At 45.1% G+C, this 22,729-nt stretch overlaps 1 protein-coding gene across 1 annotated transcript in view; it reads right to left on the bottom strand.

Moving 5' to 3' along the window:
• The window catches only part of rint1 (RAD50 interactor 1), a 58,933-nt gene that overhangs the window by 20,421 nt on the left and 15,783 nt on the right, over positions 1–22,729 (bottom strand). The window contains exons 6-9 of the mRNA XM_030113562.1: positions 5,432–5,618; positions 3,588–3,698; positions 2,568–2,793; positions 577–714 (exon numbers count right to left, since the gene is read on the bottom strand). Of these exons, the coding sequence (XP_029969422.1) occupies positions 577–714; positions 2,568–2,793; positions 3,588–3,698; positions 5,432–5,503 (547 nt within the window). The 5' untranslated portion in view covers positions 5,504–5,618. The remainder of the gene's footprint in view (positions 1–576; positions 715–2,567; positions 2,794–3,587; positions 3,699–5,431; positions 5,619–22,729) is intronic.

Here is a 22,729-nt window from a genome sequence, read left to right as displayed (position 1 = left end):
AAATGTGTGAATATTTTAAATCACTGTCTGGTAACCAGAAGGTGGGTAACTAATCGATACATCAATCAAACTTGGATGTATTGATTTATTGTTGTGACTGAAATCCAGGGCCGTGCCCACATTCTGCAGCACCTCCTCTTGTTTTTGTTGCTTTTTTCAGAACACATTCAAGCAGCTGTAGCCAAAAGCTGCTTCTCCCCCAATTTGGAAGTTTGTACTAAGAGCACGATGAGAAAGAAAATCCTACAGGAATCTATTTCTAGTCTTGTAAATAGTGACCCTGCAAGATTCAGTCTTTGTAAAATCTCTAAAGTCTGAGACTGGGATGTGATTAAAAACTCAAAACGCCTGTCTTCAATGTGAGCTGAAGGATTTCCAGGAGTCCTTTCCAAATCTGTTCGAAGTCGTCTGCTGTGGCCTGAAGTAGGGATGTGAACTCTGACCCTGGAGGGTTGCTATCAGACTTTCTGCTACACAAGGCGATGAACCTTCATGAGACTCAGGTGTGTTGAAGCAGGGAGTCATGTTGAAATCAGTGAACATTTAAGAAAAAACGGCCAGTGAAAGAAGTCGTACCAGTGATGACCTGCAGCAGAGTCATGAAAGTCTCTGCACAATCTGGAGCCTTCAACTCGTCCATGTCATTGATGTCTTTGTATTGAGAGCTCCAGGCTCCCTCTGCTGAGAGCATGGCATCCATCTTCTCCACGGCCACTGTGTGAAAACAGATTCACTGGTTTCCATTCAATGGTCAACTGCAGATCCATATCCATATCCACTGGGGATACGAGTCTACTACTTACCACTCCGCCCTTTAGGAACTTAACTTAGCGATATAAGAAACAGATTTTGTTCCACCTTCTGTTTACATGTGCTTGGATCCATTACCCGTCATGGATATGGAGGTGTTTAGCCATGCTCGTCCCGCAATTTTGTAAAATCATATTAATACAGCATCTCTTCTGCTCATAAGCTGTCAGACTGTATAATGCTTCTTTAAAAACTGTATCAACATTGAAACTCAATATGCTGAAAGCAAACATCACAAGCAGATCCGAAACCAAAGGACAAGCTACAGAACCGGAAACTAAGGCTAACGCTTAAAGGGTTGAAGAGAAAACACGTCTTTTAAAATGCTTTATAACCATTGGGATTTACTTCACGTGCTAACACGCCGTCCCCTGGACCACTGGAAGGAGGATTTTGTCCACTTTCGTCAGTCCGGCTCTGTCTCCTCTTCACCTCCAGCAGCTGAGCTAAGCTAACTACGATGCTAACAGCTGGGATCCAGCCACTGGACGCACAGACACAAATAAGGTATTTATGAGCTTGTCTCACTTTGTCAATGATAGGGATAGGGCGTGGGTCCAAAATCTTCGGAGTATTCCTTTAATGCTCATGAAGTTGAATGGAACTTGAGTTTGATGGTTATGAAGTTATTCACATCATTAATGCAGTTTTGAATCTTTGAGGCTACTTAATTGCTGCCTATTCACTGAGACGGAGCCTCAGATTTTGAGAAAGAAAATATACTTTTTTTTTTATTTATTACTGCAGTAACATTTCTTGATCTTAAAGCAACACTAAGGAACTTTCAGTTTTGGTTGATTTTGGCGGCGCCAGTGGACAAAGCGGTAGTGTTTTGCCTGAAGGATACTACAGTTCCCATGAGGCCTAGCGCGTGGCGTGGTAACATGCTGCTCCCAGTGGCGTGCTGTCGGACTGAACTCGCCTTCATTTGTTTCCAGTGGCTGTGTGAAGGACGGATAGCGACGAGGTCATGAATCTAAATAAATCTAATGGTGGCTAAACAATGTTCTATCATGATGTGACGCATGCCGTGAAGCAGTCCGAACATTTGGAGTGTTTTAGTGAGCAGGGTTCCTCCCACCCTCCTCACAGCTGCTCAGAACAAGTGAAGCAACACTGACGCTCTCAGCCCGTGACAGAGGGGTCAATGGACTCCATGCACAACTCAACCACTTCCTGAACTTCAGGAGGCTCCTTGTTTCCTGTCTTTCATGACAGGACGAGCTGATTAATGCAGGTGTTTCTGACCTCTATAACAACTTTTTTATGAGTAACCTTATTATCTTCAACATATTTTTATTTCCACAAAATATTTGAAAAATAGGGGTCGTCTTATTTTTGGGCCAATACGGTATGTAGAAAATGACTTGAGACAGTCAATATTAAAGCCCTTTTATCGACTGTAAACTCAGAAGATTTTTTTTGTACAGTTTTTTGACAGCATCACTCTGCTAAAGTTATCAAACATGTTTTAAAGCCCCTCATAAGGAGGAAGTTGGATTTTTGAGATGTACAGAACATGTTAAGGCTGAGTTTGAACCACAATTATAATCGTAAAGATCCCACCAGATAACACGTTTTTTAAGGTCCTGTAACAGATTAGCTATGTTTTTTTTAATAACGTTCCTCCCTAACTTTGCCCGTTTACACCCTGATTTGTGTCCAAGCTTGTTGATGGGAAACAGTTAAAGAAGCACTGTCGGACAAAACTGAGACACGTATTGTGCAAAGTCATATTCTGAATCTGGGTAACTTACTCTTCTTTTCGACCGTCAGCCACTTCTGCAAGACTGCTTCGTCCAGCAGCAGGTGAAGCAGGCCCGGGAATGTTTTCGGGTATGAGTAGGTACTTCGCAGCTCCTTCTCAAACTGCAGCACCTCTTCCACCAAGTGACAGAAGAGCACGTCGTCATACAGCAGCCGCCCAGCATCAAAGGCCACCTTCTCCTGGACCAGAGACAGCAGACCTCGACTTAACTCCACCTGCACGGAGGGACAGACAGACAACACAGCAGCTCCTGTTTCAATCAGTTCTCAAATCCAAACAGTAACCAGGTGACAGGACAGACACGGGCAGACGCTCTGAACTGACAGAGGATGACTGGTTCCAGTTTAGCACATAAAAAAAAAAGAAGGAATATTTCATTATATCTGTGGAAAGAAGTTCGTGTTCATGATGAGGCCATGCATGGATGCAAATTATAAAACATTTCAAAATGCACCTGGACTGTTTCGTGACGGTTAAAGTCTGTTTTTCCAGTCAGATATTTTTTCATTTTAACCTCTTCTTAAACGTGGAAATCCTGTCTGGTGATCTGAGTGAATGGTCACTCTGCTAGTATCAACCCTGAGAGAGGAACACACGTCAGTGACGGGAAGGTGACGTCCAGGAAGACGAGGAAGTGTGTCCAGAAAGAGCTGCTACTGTCAATCCCCATGAGGCCGCCTTTACAAAAGAACGGGGTCTCGTGTAAACTCACAACACATTTCCACACAAAACCTCACTTTCACCTTTTCAAATTTAATTTAGAGGCTCTATTTTGAGGTGTGGCATTTTTAAATTATACTGTATATTAGCTTTTAAGAAATACTATATTCCAGTAGCAATAGTAAAATAACAGTATCAATCAAGCTGACAGCATTACACCAACACATTCTCAACTGCGCAGTAATAAACTGGGAAAATGCAATTTAGCGTGCAATCAGTCAGGCAGTAAAAAATAATGCTTCACTTCCTTTTCCTGATCCAGTTAAAAAACAAAACACCAAAAACATACCCTGGCATTGATGGTAGCAGCAGATCGATCTAAAATCGGTTGAATCTTTTCCTCCATGAAGGCTGAGCTGTTCCCCATCCACAGCAGGGTCTGTGTCAGGTACCACTCCGGCTATAAAGCACACAGGAAAAGTGGATGTTTGCTGTTAGCCAGAGACTGTAAATGTCACCTGAATCTGGTCTCATTTTGTGTTGCTTGTTGGACATTTGTTGGACAGATACATTGGATTCTACTGGTCTCAGTTTAAACCTACATTTATCAAAGCTTAAAAGTGCAGAAAGTAATATCATGCCACATAACGTGCCCAGAGCGTTGCGCAGGCCAGTTTGGGAGACTTTAAGTGAGTAAAGCCAACAGGAAACTGGCAATTTGCCTTTCAAAGTAAGATTTTTGCTCAAATTTACTTCTCACGAAAAAAATGAACTCCTCCGAAGGCGTTTGTTGTAGAGACGTCAGAGTACCACTGTGTGAAAGAGGAGAAGTTTCTCTACAAAAGCTAAGTACAACCTTGTAATAAGTCACTCGGTGTGAATTTTATTAGCCGTCAAAGATTGACCTCAGAAATCCTGCCCAAGCGGCAACCTCTGTTCATTAAACATGAAGATAATGCGGAAGTGCAAAAAAGCTGTAATTCTGGGGAAATTCCAGCAGGGGGTGACGATGCTGGTTTCAAAAAGAGCCCCAGTCTCACTGGAACCCATTCAAAAATGCCAATTTTCAGAGTACAAATAAACATATAAAGCGCCTGGTTTCAGAACATGTTCTGGTCTCTGTCACTAGTTTCTAGAACCTGCTGCTTCACCAGACTCTGATTTTCACTTATCATATGTCGATTTTATATTACAAGTTAAAGTTTTGCATAAATGGCCCTATCACAGCGCCTCCTCTGTCCACGTGATGCGGTCATATGACGGGCTGGACCAATCACATTTACATCGGTTTCAAATATTCAATGTGGATTTGTCCTGCTGGACTCGCTGAAGTCTTCAGAACAGAAATTGGGAACGCAATGGGTGACGTCAAGAAAGGTCTGTCCATTTATTTACGATCTGGTTGTGCTGAGGAGAAGCCTGTTCTGCGCTCCCTCCCACTCTGGGCTGCCGTGTCTCTTGACCATACATGAGCGTAGGCTGCATTCTCCTGCAGCTCAGGCCTGCTGTCAGCCACAGCCGAGCACTGAGTGGCTGCTGCTGCTAATCCTGCTGTCTGTCTCCTCATAATCCTCCACGTACCACTATAGCCTAGTTTACATGGGTGTTTTTTCAATCCGATTGTAAACCATCGTATTCAACGCGAGTGTATTCATGTACGGCATACAAAGCGATCCACGATGAATCCTCGTTTCCAAGGACCCTGGGTGAAGCGGATTATACAGCGTCCTGTGACATGAGGACAGAGTCTCTGGAGGAACTTCCAGGTCTTCCTCCCTGCAGCAGCAGTCCTCAGCGCCCAGCAGAGAGTTTTTATCTGCTGATATCTGCTCAAATAATGTCCCAACATCTCCATGAGAAGCTGCTGAAGGAGCGCTGCTCCCCGGCTGGAGCACCGCCGCTGAGCGCCACATCTCGGTGAGCTCTGCTCCGCATGACGATGTTTCGAATTAACTGGTGCCCGTGTTAACTGGTGACCAATAGATGACTGAAACATGTAGTCGTTCTGGCGAACGTCGGTTATTGACATTTACAGATGTATACATACATATATACATATATATATATATATATATACATATATATACATACATATATACATATATATATATTTTTTTTCTTTCTTTCTTTTGGGTGTAAAAATGTACTAAGTGTTCATCTTTCTAAAGGTAGAGCGCTCAGCATGTGACAGACCTTGCTCAGGGAGTTGGTCTGTCGGTTCCCAGAGAAGTGGTACTTGAACCTCTTGCTGAGCGGCAGCAGCATGATCTGGACTGGCAGACAGAGGGGCAGAGTGTGTGGTGGAGGTGTGGCAGAACACCCAGGCTGAGGGGACGGTTCACCTCGGGAGGGGACCAAAGCCTGTGAAATGATATCATCTCTGACCGGAAAGTTAAAGACACACTGAAATGTATCTGTTTAACATAGTCCTGCAGCATGAAGTCATTCTGAGGACAACAAAATAGTCTAAATGAAAAATAAAAGTAGTTCTGTAGGTCAAAGCTGCTTTATAACTCATCAACGCAATTATATTTAAATCTGCTACATTATGATAAAACAAACAGTGACAGAAACACATCACACAGTTTCATCTGTTCGAAGCGTCGCCATCCTCACCTCATGCACTGGACAAATTAAAGCGAAGCGCAGTGAACTTAAGTTGAATATTTTGTATTTCTAAATGAGTTTTTATTTTTTGAATACTAAATACTTTCACTCCCTTATAATTCAGAGGCAAATATTGTACTCTTGACTCCGAGACATTTCCAGGATGCTTGTTGGAACTCTTCCTTTTTTGCAAAGAAGGTGGCAGAGGAAACTCTGGTGAGAAAGCAGCACACCCACAAGATTTGAGTGGTTCTACCAGTGAATCACTTTATCGTTCGCTGGTTTCAGAGAGTTACATCATACAAACATCAAGAAAACATCGAACTCGTGCAAGAAAATGTAACTGTAAGTGGATGTTATTTAATCACATTAGTTCCTTTTGTTTAGTGCTGTTGTTTTACTTTTTGTCCTCTGGAGGGCGCTCGCACACAACTGATTGTTCTTCACACAAGCGGAAGTGGATTGTTTTTTCGGTTTCGGTTTCCTTTTGTACATACGTTTGAGAGCTACAAGCAGCAATGGAGCCTGCAGCCACGGACGTTGGTTAAAGAAGAATATTTTGCAGCCCTGGGAAAGCGGAGCGAGGTCTGTGCTTGTGTACCGTATTGGCCCGAATATAAGACGATGTTTTTTTCCAGAAACTGCATCCTCAAAAGTGGGGTCGTGTCATAATCGCGGACTTACGGTAGATGGTCAATACGCATCCGCACCGCTAGATGGAGCCAAAGTATCACTGAGCAGAGAGCGAGTGGAGCGATGAAATGAGATCAAATGATCTGATGAAAAATGGCGGATCATCTGGAACAAAGGGGCTGAACGCTGGACAACTGAGCAAACAACAGAGGAGAAGTTATGATACCAACTTTAAACTGATGGTGATCAACGCAGCAGAGTCATCAAACTACTGCCAAGCCGCCAGGAGGTCTGGTGGAGCAGAGCCTCGTTCTGATTGGAGAGCACAGAAAAAACACTACAGATGCTAACGCTATGAGAAAAGCTTTCCGTGGTCCTGAGAGACGCTTCAGAGAGACTGATAGAAGGGAGAGTGAATACGTCTCTGAAAGACGGAAAGACGGAATGTCCACCACCAGAGCCTGATTCAGCTGAAGGAGCTGGACAGTTATTTACATCATTTATGCAGTTTGGACCCCTTGAGGCTTCTTGTTTGTTGCTTATTGTTTCTTATTTTGAGAAAGAGAATATATTTTTTAATTCAATACTGTAGTAATATTTTTTCATTTTATATCTCGTGAAATGTTATCTCAGTTGTGAGTTTTTGAGTTTATAATAATTGTATAATAAAAAGTTGTCTTATGAGTGACCTTACTGTCTTCAGCTTTTTTTTTTTTTTCACAAAATGATCTTTGAAAAATAGGGGTCGTGTTATAATCGGAGTCGTCTTATATTCGGGCCAATACGGTATATTGTTTTTGTTTGTTTATGCACTTGTAGTTTTCATGGTGGTTTCAACTGAACCTTGCTGGACATGGCGGTGTACAACGACGATACTACATGTACAGTAAAGAGCATCTTCCACCTGTTCGAAAAATCTCCGTCATCTTTCTTCTGGGGACTTCTACAGTGAAAACTCGACCGTTGAAGACACACGACGGTTCATGTCCAGGCAAGATCCCTCAGCCGAGAGCAATGGTCAGAAGAGCCTGCACGTGTCGTCGCCATCTCATCGCCGGAGGACATTTCAAGTTCTGGTTTGACTACATTTAAAAACCAAGTGCAATGCTAAGAGACTGTTTATAATAGCTTAAGTGGTTTTCATGCAAACTCTTAAAAGTGTTTGGGTCAGTTTGTTAATATTACCTGTGTGAGTCTCTGCAGCTTATTGGCAGTATTGAAGTTTACGACACTTTGTCATATGTGTGATTGCTTTATGAGGTTTTGGAAAAAAGTGTAAATGTCTGAGCTGAGCATTGTGTCCTACAAAAGGCAGAAATAAGGCACAGGTTTATGAAAAGTAAAGCCAGACTTTATACTTACGGCATCATACACAATAAGATAACAAAATATCAATTCCAGCTGAAGAAGTAGAACAGACACAGCAAGCAGAACAGCCACAGGTTAGATCCAGCAGCCGTGAAAGAAGCCTAACACAGAAAGGCAAAGAAATGCATGATCAAGAGACAAAGAAACACGAAAGGGCGTTCACTAAATCATATGAGTCTTGGAGAGAATCAGCAAGAGAAATCAGAACAGGGCTGAAACAGGTCCTCACATTTGAAGAAGCCAGCCACAATATTTGGGCTAAATGTGATGTAGTCAAGTTAAACTATGAGCCCCTCCCACGCAACCAGGCTATGACACAGGAAATGGTTAAGAGAATGGACGTGTGCAATACCTTCACAATTGAAATATGTGAGCTCAGTCAAAAACGACATGACACTTTGGAGGAACCATTTAACGATCGTCTTGAAAAGGAAAGAGTCAGAATGGTGTTGAGTAGAAATGATTTTGGCTCAGTATTTAGGACCACCATAACTGAGACCGTCAGTTCAGTCAATCGTGCAGATGCAGAAGCTCAACTAGCTGTTGTGGTGGAGCAGGCTTGTGTCACCAAAGAAATACTCGTACAGGAAGCAAAGGTCAGTAAAATGGAGAGTGATTGGAAAATCAAGGAATCTGAAGTACTCTCCGTGTTCAAAAAAGAGGAGCTTGAAACAAAAGCAAAAATAGAGGAGGAGAAAAACAAGTTACAACAACTGAAGGCAGACAGCGAAGTAAAAGTGGCAGCTGCTTGAGTCAAAGCTTACAGTGCCCAAGATGAGTCTGAAAGAATTTCGCTGTCATCGCACCATTCAGATGAACCAGCAAATATTAACAATGATGCTCCATTCTCCCTGAATCCTCAGGCCCCTTCATTCCAACCTCTTCCACCCCAGCAAGAGCTCAGCATAGCTCAAGCCCTGGCAAGTTCTCTGACACTAAATGGCCTCCCACTACCTGAGCCTGCGATTTTTAGTGGCGATCCACTGAAGATTATGGACTGGAAAGTGTCATTCATGGCATTAATCGGGAACAAACCACAACCTGTATGCGAGAAAATGTTGTACCTAAAATCTTATCCTGCAGGAGAGGCAAAGAAGGCAGTGGAGGGTTACCTCTATCGAAACACTGAGATGGCATATCAAGGTATTTGGAATGTGTTGGAGGAAAGATACGGCAGTCCATTCATGATTCAAAGAGCCTTCAGAGCAAAGCTTATGAAATGGCCCAAAATATGCGCTAATGATCCTCTCGCATTAAGAGAGTTTGCAGACTCCCTGCAGAGTTGTGCTGAGGCTGTTCCTCAAGTCAAGGGTCTAGAGATTCTAAATGATTGTGAAGAAAATCATAAGCTGTTAAAGAAACTGCCTGAGTGGATCGTACAAAGATGGAGTCGTATTGTTGTGGATGCGATGGACAAAAATCAAGAGTATCCCAGCTTTGCTCATTTTACACGCTTCATGCAAAGGGAAGCCAAAGTGGCTTGTAATCCTGTTGCCTCACCATTCTTAATTAATGAAAAGGCTTCAGAAGAGAGATATGTTAAGCGAGCTAAAGCACTCACCACAACTGCTCAGACCAAATCAAACATCTCAACCCCTGCTGTGACTCCAAAACCTAAGTCACCTTGTTTATTTTGCCGTGAGGACACAGATGGCATTGTGAAATGTTCTGCGTTCGCAGCAAAGGCCATGGATGAAAAGACAACATTTATTTGTGAAAATGACCTGTGCTTTGGATGTCTAAGAAAAGGCCACTTTTCAAAGCAATGTAAAGCACGCCACTCCTGTGGCAAGTGTGGCCGACGCCATCCTACTTGTCTGCACATTGAGGAACCAAGGGAATCAAAACAAAAGGATGCTGAGAACGTCTCAGGAGAAAGTGCTAACAAAGAAGTACACAAAGTTATGTCTCATGTGCTAACAAGAAAAACATCTGCCACATCCAGCATAGCACCAGTCTTTGTCTCAGCTGCCTCAAACCCCCAAAAGGAAATCCTCACTTATGCCTTACTTGACACCCAGAGTGACTCATCTTTCATTTTAGGTGATTTGGCCACTGAACTTAATGTTGAGTCAAAACCAGTGCAGTTAAAGTTAAGTACCATGACCTCTGTCAACACTGTTGTAGCGAGTAAACTTGCCTGTAACTTACAAGTACGTGGGTTTGATTCTGACGCTCACATCCAAATACATCAGGCCTACTCTCGAGACTTTATTCCAGTTGACAAGTCCCATATTCCCACTAAGGAAACGGCACTTCAGTGGCCCCACCTCAAACCACTTGCTAACAAAATGAAGCCACTTCTGGACTGTGATGTGGGATTGTTAATCGGTTATGACTGCCCATCAGCCTTAGCTCCCCTAGAGGTAGTTACTGGAAATGTAAATGAGTCGTTTGCTCAAAGAACTATACTGGGCTGGAGTGTCATTGGCTCAGCAAATCCCCATTTGGACAGAGAAGGCAATCAGAGTTACGTGCATCGTATCACAGTGAAAGAAGTGCCCACACCATCAGCAGTGGATGCGCTCAAAGTCCTGGAGTCAGACTTTAATGAGAGGAACTATGAGGACAAGTATGTGTCTCAAGATGATGTCCGCTTCATACAGCTTCTGCGTGACACAATCGTACAAAGGCCAGATGGGCACTACGAAATGCCCCTCCCTTTCAAAGACAATGGCTGTGTTCGAAACCGCACACTGCCTACGACATCCTTCCATACTCATACTATCCATCCTGCATCCTGCTTACTCAGTCCATCAGACAGTATGCAAAGCGTTTACACTACAGCATACTACATAATAACCCACAATGCATTGCACTCCTCCCTGAGCAGAAATCGACCTGCTGAAGCTGATTTCACTTTAGCTCTGAACTCTTCAAATGTATAACTTCATCAAGATTTTTTTTGTAAATTAGGAGACAAAGTGGTCATTTGGAGCCTGAGTGTGTCGTTTATTTGTCCGAATACCAGCCGTTTATGATTTTGTTCGGACGAATTCGGCGAAATTCAAGCCAGCCGCAGTGAGCAACGCACTTCTGGTTATTTTCACCAAAATACACCATCCCTTTCCCTTTTTCATGCAAAAAAAAAAAAAAACCTCAGTGATAAATCTGTGCTTTTACTTTGAAAACAAGAAGCCAATCTTTCAGCAATATATCTCGCTTAACATCGCCGTTTGGACCGGTGTGCCGTTAACGGACCAGTTATGATGCCAATTATGATGCTTTACCGACGGAGAGTTTTTTCGGCTCTTCAACAAAGATCGGCTCGCCATCTTCGGTACATCATGGTCGCTTTCAACATGGACTTGTTGTCAGATATAAGTGTTTTTTTATTTTTATACTATTTTTAATCAATGTCAATCCAATCAAAAATCTTGTAACATAATATACCTAGGAGCACAAAAATTGGAGGGAAAAATATATCTAGAACCATACTTAGCTTGCTAAATGTAAATCATTAAGAAACAATCATTGTGAACTGAATAAAGTTTATTCAAATGTCCGTCGCGTTGCATCTTGGGTAATTTCAGTATGAGTAGTGAACTCACAATGTCCACTCAACATTTCTGGCGAATGCAGTATGCATCCGGGAACTTCTCGCCTACTCAAAATCGCATACTGCCAGTGTAAACGCACTGCATACTCAATAAGTTAGTATGAGTAGTAGGTAAGTATGCGGTTTCGAACACAGCCTATGTCCCACCAGACCTCCCAAACAACAAGAGACTCGCCACTGTCCGTTTGCAGCACCTACAAAAAAGGTTAAAGGCTGACAAACAGTATCATGAACACTGCACAGCCTTCATGAGAGACATTATTGAGAGTGGTGATGCAGAGTTAGCTCCCCCAGGATCTGACAGTGAAACTGTGTGGTACATCCCACACCATGGGGTGTACCACCCGAAGAAGCCCGCCAAGTTACGAGTTGTCTTCGATTGCTCTGCCAAGTTTAAAGGCATCTCACTGAACGATACACTCCTCACAGGTCCTGACATGACTAACTCGTTGGTGGAAGTGCTCTGTCGCTTTAGAAGAGAAGCTGTAGCTGTGATCTGTGACATCCAGAAAATGTTTCATCAGTTCTTTGTCACACCTGAGATGCGTGACTACTTAAGATTCCTATGGTTGGAAAACGGTCAGCTAGACACTGAACCCAAGGAATACAGAATGGCTGTCCACTTGTTTGGTGCTGGCTCCTCGCACGGTTGTGCGAATTTCGGTCTTAAGTATCTAGCCCAACAACACAGATCTGACTTCCCCAAAGCCGCAGCCTTTATCGAAAATGACTTCTACGTCGATGATGGGCTAACAAGTGTCCCTTCTGTCACCCAAGCCAAAGAGCTCATTACAGAAGCCCAAGAACTGTGTAAAGAAGCAGGCTTGCGACTGCACAAGTTCAACTCAAACCACGGTGAAGCTCTGTCCCATCTTGAACCCTCAGAAAGAGCAGATACCACAGAGCCTCTAAATCTCAAACCAGATGTGACAACAGATGGCCATGTGCTTGGTGTCTAGTGGTCTATTGAAAATGACACTTTCCGTTTCAATACCAGCACAAAAGAGAAAACCCCCACTCGCCGAAGCATACCGTCTGTGATCTCATCCCTGTTTGACCCACTCGGGTTTGTAGCTCCGTTTGTTCTGAGTGGTAAAAGCATTCTGCAGGAGCTATGTCGCAGAGGCATTGGCTGGGATGATCCTATTCCTGAGAGCTTGAGCTCACGGTGGGAGGAGTGGAAAGACGGTTTGCACATTCTGAAGACAATCACAGTGCCCAGATGTTATCAACCTCCTGATTTTGACAACATTGTGAGAGTAGAGCTACATCACTTTAGCGATGCTAGTAATGTAGGCTATGGTGCTTGTTCCTACCTTAGGTACAAAAACAACAAAGATAATAATAATAATAATTAATTCAATTTAAAAGCGCCTTTCACAACACCCAAGGACGCTGAACATTAAAACACCGAAAAAAATTAAAAGGAGTTTTAACAACATAAACAAAAGGCAACAACATTGAATGGTGAGTGCGACTAGAGGCAGACACAGTCTCCACATTTAAGGTTAGGCTCAAGACGTTTCTCTTCGATGCAGCCTATGATCAGGTCAGCTAGGGATTCTAAACTAAACTAAACTAAACTAAACTAAACTAAACTAAACTAAACTAAAACAAACCAAACCAAACTACAGTAAACCAAACTAAACTAAACTAAACTAAACTAAACTAAAACAAACCAAACCAAACTAAAGTAAACCAAACCAAACTACAGTAAACCAAACTAAACTAAACTAAACTAAACTAAATTAAATTAAATTAAATTAAACTAAACCAAACCAAACCAAATTACACTAAACAAAATTAAACTAAACCAAACTAAATTAAACTAAACTAAACTATACTAACTAAATACTAGTCTAAACAGTTAAGTATCCACAAAGCTGCCCCAGGAGCTAGAACGCTGTGGGAAGTACGGTGCACTGAGCCCTGTCCTCCTCTAATGTCTGAATGTTATTCCCTTTAGTCCGTCCATTGCTTTTCCCCTGCTGTCCCCCCCTTCGAGGGGGAGTCTTCTCCAGTTTCAGTTGCTGACTCCACTATTACGAAGGCCTATGAACAAGCTCCGTCCGGACCGGGAGGACACCCCTGTCGGTCCTGCCCGTGGACTGGCTTCGGTTCTACTGCTGGGATCCGTGGTTCTTGTGCTGGACCGTCCAACGGACTGTCCTCAACATTGTCCTAGGCTTTATTTCTTATTGTCTCATGCTAGCTGTTGCCAAAGCTGTCCGTCCCTGGGAGAGGGATCCCTCCATACTGTGGTTCTCCCCAAGATTTCTTCTTTTCCCACTGGGTTTTTGGAGTTTTTTCTTGCCGGATGTGAGGGTCGAAGGCGGTGGTTGCTTCGTTCTGTCTCGTTACTGTAAATATTGACATATAACCATTATGCTTATTCACTGTTTTTACTTTTAACGACAAATGTAACATCTTGAAGCCCTCTGAGGCAACTGTTGTTGTGATACTGGGCTATACAAAAATAAATTGATTGATTGATTGATTGACTATGAGCCATTGTTGAAGTAGGACTGTCTGAAGAGGTGAGTTTTGAGTTGGGCTTTAAACAGTGGCAGGAAGTCAATGGTGCGGAGGTCTGGAGGGAGAGCGTTCCAGAGCTGGAGCAGAGCGACTCGATGCTCTGGAACCCATGGAGACCAGGCGGCAGGGGGAACAGGAAGCTGGAGGCTGGAGGAAGAGCGGAGTGAACGGACAGGAGTGGCCATGTGGAGGAGGTCGGATATGTAAGGAGGGCCAGGTTATGGAGTGCTTTGAATGTAATGAGAAGTGTCTTATAGTTAATTCTCTGTTTTATTGGAAGCCAGTGGAGTTGTTGTAAGATGGGGTGATGTGGTGAATGGGGTGATGTGGTGAATGGCAGGAGTCCGGGTAATGAGGCGAGCTGCAGAGTTCTGGAGGAGCTGCAGTTTCTGGAGGGATTTGTTGGGGAGAACAAGGAGAAGTGCGTTGCAGTAATCAGTCCGGGATTTGACAAGGCTGTGGACAGGATGGAGTGGTTTGAGAAGTGAGGAAGGGTCGGAGACGAGAGATGTTGCGCAGGTGAAAGTATGCAGACCGAGGAATGTTATTGATGTGGGAATGGTAAGAGAGTGTACTATCAAGGATGACACCCAAGCTCTTGACCTGAGGGGAGGGGGGGACAGTCCAGTTGTGGATGGAAATGGAAAAACTGTTGGATTTGGAGAGAGTGGAGGGGGTGCCTACAAGGAGGACTTCGGTTTTAGAACTATTTAGTTTCAGGAAATTGAGAGTGAACCAGGAGTGAATTTCTTGTAGGCAGACGGAGAGGGAGGCTGGAGGAAGTGATGAAGATGGCTTGGTAGAGAGGTAGAGCTGGGTGTCGTCAGCGTAGCAGTGGAAATTTATATTGTGTCTACGGAAGATGTGACCAAGCGGGAGAATGCAAATGATGAAGAGAAGGGGACCCAGGACAGAACCCTGGGGCACGCCGGCAGAGACAGAGAAGGTCTTGGACTTATGAGATTTGAGTTGGATGAATTGTGTGCGGTCAGAAAGACAGGAGGTGAATCAGGCGAGGGGTGTGTGGGAGATGCCAATCGATGAGAGTCTGAGAAGCAGAGAGCTGAGAAATGGTGTGGAATGCTGCTGAGAGATCAAGGAGGATGAGAATGGAAAGTAAACCAGAGTCTGCGGCTAAAAGGAGGTCGTTGGTGATTTTGAGGAGTGCTGTTTCAGTACTATGTCGGAGACGGAAGCCGGATTGAAACTGCTCGTAGATGTCATTGGTGATGAGATGATTGTGGAGTTGAGAGGCTACAGATTTTTCAAGGATTTTGGAGAGGAATGGTAAGATGGAAATAGGATGAAAGTTATTGAAATTCGATGGGTCCAAGTCAGGTTTTTTCAGAATAGGGGTCACAGTAGCAGTTTTGAATGAGTGAGGGACAGTGCTAGAAATAAGAGAGGAATGAATGATGTTGATGATGAGGGGAGCAAGTGAAGATAAGCAGGTTTTTACAAGAACTGTAGGGAGGGGGTCCAGCTGGCAGGTGGAGGGTTTGGCTTTAAGAATGAATTCAGAAATGACTTGGACTGAGGGGAGGACAAAGCTAGAGAGTGGGGTTACGATGGGCAAGATGGGGATCGTAGAGACTCCAGAGACTGCAGTACCACATGTAGACAATTGCTGGTGGATATCAGAGATTTCGGAGACAAAAAAGGACATGAGGGAGTTACAGAAATCAGTAAATTGCATGTGCTGGGGGAGAGAGTCAGGGGGTTTTGTGATGTTGTTGAGAAGAGAGAACAGGGTTGAGTTGTGTGAATTAGACCAGAGTAGTGAGGAAATATGGTCCTTACAAAGCATGACATGATTATTGTACATTTCTTTGTGTATGGTGAGTCCAGTTTTGTTGTACAGCCGTTCCAGCTGTCGACCTCGGGATTTGAGCTGACGGAGGGCAGGGGTGAACCGGGGTGAACCAGGGTGCAGAGTGGGAGAAAGAGACGGATCTGGTTTTTAGTGGAGCATGACTGTTCAGGAGTGTATGGAGGCTGTTGTTGTAGTGGGAGACCAGATCGTCAGGTGAGCTACTGACAAGTGTGCTTGGGAACTTATTAATGTCTGAAGAGAAGGTGTCAACATTTATGTTTTTGATATTGCGGAATGATATGGTACGGGGGAGGATAACTTTGGATAAAGAGAGGCTAGTATTGAAAGTAATTAGCATGTGATCAGAATATGGCAGCGTGTGAGGCGTAAAGTCAGAAGGAGTGATACCAGAGCAGCAGACTGAATCCAGAGTATGACCTTTACAGTGGGTTGGGAAGTTGATGTATTGCTGCAAACCACAACTTTCTAAACAGGATGAAAAATCTTTAGAAAGGGGATTAGTGGTATTGTCCATATGAATATTGAAATCACCAAGGATAACTGTATTTTGAGACAGAGATGAGAAGTGAGTAAGTAGGTGAGAAAAGTCATTCAAAAAGTCTTTATTATATTTTGGCGGGCGGTAGACGGTAGCCACAATTACAGGAGAGGGTCCAGGCAGCAGTGAGGCAGAGTACTCGAATGAGGAGAACACTGGAGCAGCAGGTACCAGCACGACTTTCCAACTCTCGTGCTGTAACATCGCAAGACCTCCGCCCCGCCCACACGTGCGGGGTTGACAGATGTAAACAAACCCCGGCGGCGCGACTCATTCAGAGAGGCAAAGTCATTTGGCTGCTGCCAAGTTTCAGTTCGGCACAAGAAATCAAGCTTTTGGTCCACAAGGACATCACGGATGAGATGCTCCTTGCTGCTGAGAGAGCGGACGTTGAGGAGACCGAAGTTGACAGTGGTGGAGAAGCTCTTGGCCGTGGAGTTAGCTGACTTAGCTAAGCTAGCCAGGACGCTGTGGTCAACATCCTGACCAGCGTAACAGGACGGACGGCGAAAGGTGGACCAGAGCGATTTTTTGGATGAGAGTCATTGTACTGCAACTTACGGCGTGATCCACGGTGAATGTACGAGGGGGGACCCAAAAGTTTCCGGACTGATTCTATTAATAAAAAAATACAATGAATTTCCGACTTTGGCCGCTAGATGTCGCTACAGGATAGCCTCATGCATAACTGTGCCAGGTTTGGTCTTCCCCCGTGATGCGGTCAGCTGACAGTCACTGTTTGTGTTGACAGAGTGACACCCCGCTCTTCGATTTTTCAAGATGGCGGATATCCACGGATATGCGCTCTGTCAAAACATTTTGTTTTTTATTGGGAAAACAGCGGCAGAAACACTCACCATGTTGCAGACATTCTTTAAGAAGGATTCTTAGGGCGTCTGAGTGGTTTGGGCCCTTTAAGAGCGATCAGATTACATCACGAAGACCAGGCACGCAGAGGACAACGATCCACTTCCAGAACAGAGGAAAACGTCACAAAAACTGAATAAGACGTCCTGGTAGATCCACGCAGGACTTTTGATGACATTGCAGAACTGATGGGAGTATTGTAGAGATCCAGACAGATCATCCTCAGGCGGTTATTAGAAGCAGTGAGATGAAGGCACCCGGAAATGGCCGCATCATAGCAGACAGCAGACCACAGGACGCCCCGTCACGCACAGAAATAGCACCAAATGTTGTGCGTAAAGCACATTTTTGGACTAAAACCGTGACCAGCCAGCCTCCCCACCGCCATATTCCCCTGATCTGGCCCCGGGCGACAGCTTTTTGTTGTCAAAGATGAAACTAGAGCGGCAGCGGAAAAGTAAGACAGGCATACAGGCGGGGGAGGGAAAATCGAAGCTCTATCTTTCCGGCACAGTTACGCACGGTCATGGCGACTCTTCTGAACAGTGAAAATCTCGGGTGCAGCGTTGTATTCAAGCCAAAGGAGAGGATTTTGAAGGTGACAGTTTCAAAAAATTGCGAAGATTAAAAAATAAAAAGTTATAACTACAGTCCGGGAACTTTTGGGTCCCCCTTCGTATCTCCGTCGGGGCTGGAAGGCGATGTCTGGCGGGATATCGAGCCCAGGTGGTGGCGCAGAACGAAGACATGGTGCCGAAGTTTTAAAAGTTGGGCAGCAGAGTACAGGAGGAGAGCATTTGTTTGGGGCCAGGACACGTATGACACGAGGAACCAGATGACAGCAAACCATCTCGTTAATTGATAGATCCACATCGCTTCTCAGGAGGAGAATACGAGGGCGCCAGGGGTCCGAGGTAAGCCACAGGTCACAGGTCCAGGAAGGCCACAGATAACAGCCGAAGCCACAAGTCGATCACGACATTCAATACTGTGCGATCACAGTTTTATCTTGTTTAGTTTATCGGTGAGCAGCGGCAGCAAGAGCGCGCCAGCGTTCACTCAACCGGAACCGGAAATCGTTTTTTCAAGATGAAGATGAAGATGAAGATGAAGATGAAGCGCACTGTAGTTTAGTGATTGCTAAAGCTAGGGTCGCACCCACAAAGATCACTAGCATTCCATGCTTGGAACTCTCAGCAGCAGTCACTTCAGCTAAGTTAAGTGTCATGCTCAAGACAAACTTGAAATGCACATTGATGAAGAGCATTTTTGGACAGACTCCCAAGTGGTCATTGCATACATTAACAATGAAGCGCGAAGGTTCCACGTATTTGTCGCAAATCGTGTCCAATCGATCAGACAAACTACTGACCCCAAACAGTGGCATTATTTGGATTCAGCACAAAACCCTGCTGATCATGCCTCTCGAGGTCTTGGCGTATCAGAGCTGACAACCACTAACTGGTTAGCTGGTCCAAAGTTCCTGTGGGAGCCCAAAATCCCAGTTGCCACAGCTGAACTGTTAGTTGGAGATCCAGAGGTCAAAGCCGTCGAAGTGCTTAAAACACAGGTGACGAGGCAAAATGATCTGTTAGATCGTTTCTCAAGGTTTTCGAGCTGGTCACTGCTTCTGAAAGTACTTGTGAGAATAAAGAGACTTGGATCAAGGCAAACTCAACACGCTGCTCATGTTACAGTCAAAGAAAGAAAAGAAGCTGCTGACACTGTAATACAGGGGTCGGCAATTAGATTTGGCGGCGGGCCACTTTTTTTGGGGGCACTTCAATCGCGGGCCAAAGGGTCTCCGGCTGGTGCGCGCGTCCATCCGCGGACTTGAGAGCGGGGGGGGGGGGGGGGGGGGGGGGGGGGCCCACTGCATTCGCGCGACAAATGACACCGCGCCGCGCTAGCTGCACAAGTTTTATCGGTGGTGTGTGAATTCATTCACGGGACGGGTCACGCTGGAACAACTATGCAACACAGAACATCCTGCAGAAACATCACAGCTCCTCATCACCGTCTCCTGCACAGTGGACAGGATTTTTCTGATGTTTGTCCCACAGTCCTGTGTGCACCCGGCTGTCTGTGTGTATGTGTGTGGGTGTGCGCGCATACTGATCGATGGTGCCGGTTTTGTTCTTTTTTTGTTTTTATGACTGTTTTTACTGTTCAGCACTTTTATGAATGTGAGAAGTGCTTTTACAAATAAAGATCGAGATTGAGATGCTCCGCCTGCCACCATCGCTGCTCTGTATTATTTGGAAGCCAGCTCCAGCTGTGGCGAGGCGCCGGCATCGCTTCTGGCTGCATGCAGCTGCGCCACGGAGCTCGGTGAGTTCCACCGTCTTCTGCAGGAGCTGCGCCCGGACGGCCGGTTCCAGCGTTGCTTCAGGCTGACGCCCGGTTTCCACCAGAAGCGGTGAACAAGTGAGATCGCGCCTTGGCATCATGCCAACTGTTCTGCCTGGTCGGAGCCCTGCTGCCCTCCGTCAGCACGTCCGTGAAGACCTCCACGCTGATAGGCTGTCCTGGCGCCAATTCACTTGAAAAGTTCAATTATTTCAACTCGAGCGACGAGCAATGGAGCGGCGGGTGGCGGGCGGCAGAGAGATTTTTCCCTGGAAACGCTTGCCGTCCGCCGCTCAAGGTTGAGCGACAATCGCGTCATTACATTGACTTTATATGTAATCTCGTCACCCGAAAAATTCGCGTCGCGTCCGGTGGAAACACACCGTTACGCTCAAACTGACTGGAGAATAAACACACACGGTGAGCTCAGTGCAGCACTCACTTGCGCTCTCTGTTCTCCAGACGAGGTGCCAGTCCTCTTTATTTTTTCAGTGACAAACCGGAAACTAGAACTAAACAACACATCCTTCGAAGATTGTCTATTGCAACACAATGACAGACATCGCACTCCAACAGGGGTGCGTGCGTCCGCTGGAGGGCCCGGGCTAATGCGTGCGTTTGTGCGCGCGCGTGTTGGAATCCTCTCGCGGGCCGGATTGGACGGTTCGGCGGGCCACATTTGGCCCGCGGGCCGCTAATTGCCGACCCCTGCTGTAATACGTCTGTTGCAGCAGCAAGCCTTCCCTCAAGAGTTAGAAAGGTTGAAGGTGGGAGAAAACCTTCCGAGTTCAAGCCCCTGTTTTCACTAGAACCCATGTTAGATCAGAGACTCATCTGTGTCGGAGGCAGATTGAAGAAATCTACTCTTGGTCTCGAAGTCAAACATCCCATTGTGCTTCCCAAAGATCATCACATAACGAGATTGATCATCTCACACTGCCACTCCAAAATCTGTCATTAAGGCAGAAGCCAAACATTGATGGAACTCAGGGGTAGATATTAAGGGAAATTTACTACTGGCCCCCCGTACCAGTGGATTTTGATGTTCACTGGCCCGGACACGCACGCTAAGCGTGCATCCTCTATACAGGCAACTTGACATGACACTGTATTTGTTTCAATCAATGCCATTTATTTTAGTACTGCTACAGTAGAACAGTATGTGCACTCAGCGGTACCGCCCACTTGACTTAAAACTATTTTAAAACAGTTTAAGAATTGGGGGTTTAAGAATTTTTTTTAAAAAATCGTTATAAGGTGGAACTTGTGTCGTCGTCTTCTGCTGTTCTTCTCCAGCGATGCACCGCTGACTGAACACGAGGCGAGCCAGTGGCGGCGTTCACGTACCCGGGAGGAGCCGGCTCCACTGTGTGTGACAGCAGCTGCTGCGCACAGAAGGAATAAAACCTCATCTTTGATTGGAATCACGTAACGCTACGTTTTATTCACAGAACCATTGGGAATTAATGTGAAATGATTTATTTATTTTCGAGGCATTATTTTTCACTGGCCCAACGGGCCAGTGCATTGCGCATTCTACTGGCCCGGACGGTTTTAAAAGTGCTCCCGGGCCACCGGGCCATTTATAATGTCGAGCCCTGGAACTAAGAGCTAATGGATTTTGGGTGATTGGCAGAAGCAATCAAGTGTCAAAGCTGATAACCAAATGTGTCCAATGTCGAAAGCTAAGACGCCCCACTGAACAACAACGGATGGCAGAGCTTCCAAAGGAGAGAGTCGAAATCTCAGAGCCCTTTGTGTACTGTGGAATGAATTGCTTTGGGCCATTTATGACTAAACAAGGCTGGAAAGAGCACAAAAGATATGGATTACTCTTCACCTGTCTGTCATCTCGAGCAGTACACATAGAAATGCTGGAAGATTTGTCCACAGACTCATTCATCAACGCCTGGAGATGTTTTATCAGTCTAAGAGGAGCTGTAAGTAGACTTTACTGTGATCAAGACACAAACTTTGTAGGGGCAAAAAACGAGCTAAGAAAGGCCTCCAACCAATGTGATGCAGGTGCTCTCCAATCGTTCTTAGCTGACAGACAATGTGAGTTTGTGTTCAATGCCCCATCTGCCAGTCACACTGGAGGCGTTTGGGAGTGCCAGATCCGAACCATCCGCAACGTTCTCAATGCTACTATTGCCCAGTGTTCGGGCAGATTGGATGATTCTTCTCTCAGGATACTTTTCTATGAGGCAATGTCAATAATCAATGGGCGACCACTGAGTGTCAATACAATCAATGATCCAAAGTCACTCGAACTGCTCACTCCAAACCACCTCATACTCATGAAGTCAAAAGTTGCTTTACCCCCTCCAGGGACGTTCGTAAAGGAGGACTTATACGCACGGAAAAGGTGGCGTAGAGTCCAATATCTCACGGAACAGTTCTGGAGCAGGTGGAGAAGAGAATACCTTTTGAACATCTCCACAGACAAAAATGGCATGTACCACGTCGAAACTTGAAAATCAATGACGTAGTCATACTCAGAGAAGAGATGCTTCCTTGAAGCCAGTGGCAACTAGGCAGAGCAACAGAAGCATCAGAAGATGATGATGGTTATAGTCCGCAGAGTTAAAGTTGTGTTAGGAGATCGGACTGAACCAAAGAAACAAGGCACGCCGCAAAAAGCACATATAGTTGAGCGGCCAATCCAAAAATTAGTTGTGCTCCTCGAAGCTCACTAAACTCCAAGTCACAGTGCCGTCTGTGTGCTCAAGTCAGACGTGTTTGAGTTTACCATGTTTTGTTTACATACATTTGTGACTGGAATCATGGGTGGGAGTGTAAGTGGATGTTATTTGATCACATTAGTTCCTTTTGTTTAGAGCTGTTGTTTTAATTTTTGTCCTCTGGAGGGCGCTCGCACACAACTGATTGTTCTTCACACAAGCGGAAGTGGATTGTTTTTTCGGTTTCGGTTTCTGAGAGCTACAAGCAGCAATGGAGCCCGCAGCCACGGACTTTGGTTAAAGAAGAATATTTTGCAGCCCTGGGAAAGCGGAGCGAGGTCTGTGCTTGTGTGACAATGCAATTTAATCTGTAGTTCTATTTATGTGATTCAAATGTATTTTGTTTTTGTTTGTTTATGCACTTGTAGTTTTCACGGTGGTTTCAACTGAACCTTGCTGGACATGGCGGCGTACGACGACGATACTACGTGTGCAGTAAAGAACATCTTCCACCCGT

This window comes from Salarias fasciatus, chromosome 17 (assembly GCF_902148845.1).
Source record: "Salarias fasciatus chromosome 17, fSalaFa1.1, whole genome shotgun sequence".
In the NCBI taxonomy this organism is placed as follows: domain Eukaryota; kingdom Metazoa; phylum Chordata; class Actinopteri; order Blenniiformes; family Blenniidae; genus Salarias; species Salarias fasciatus.
The sequence above is the reverse complement of the archived record's forward strand: the minus strand, read 5'-3'. Positions and strand labels throughout refer to the sequence as shown.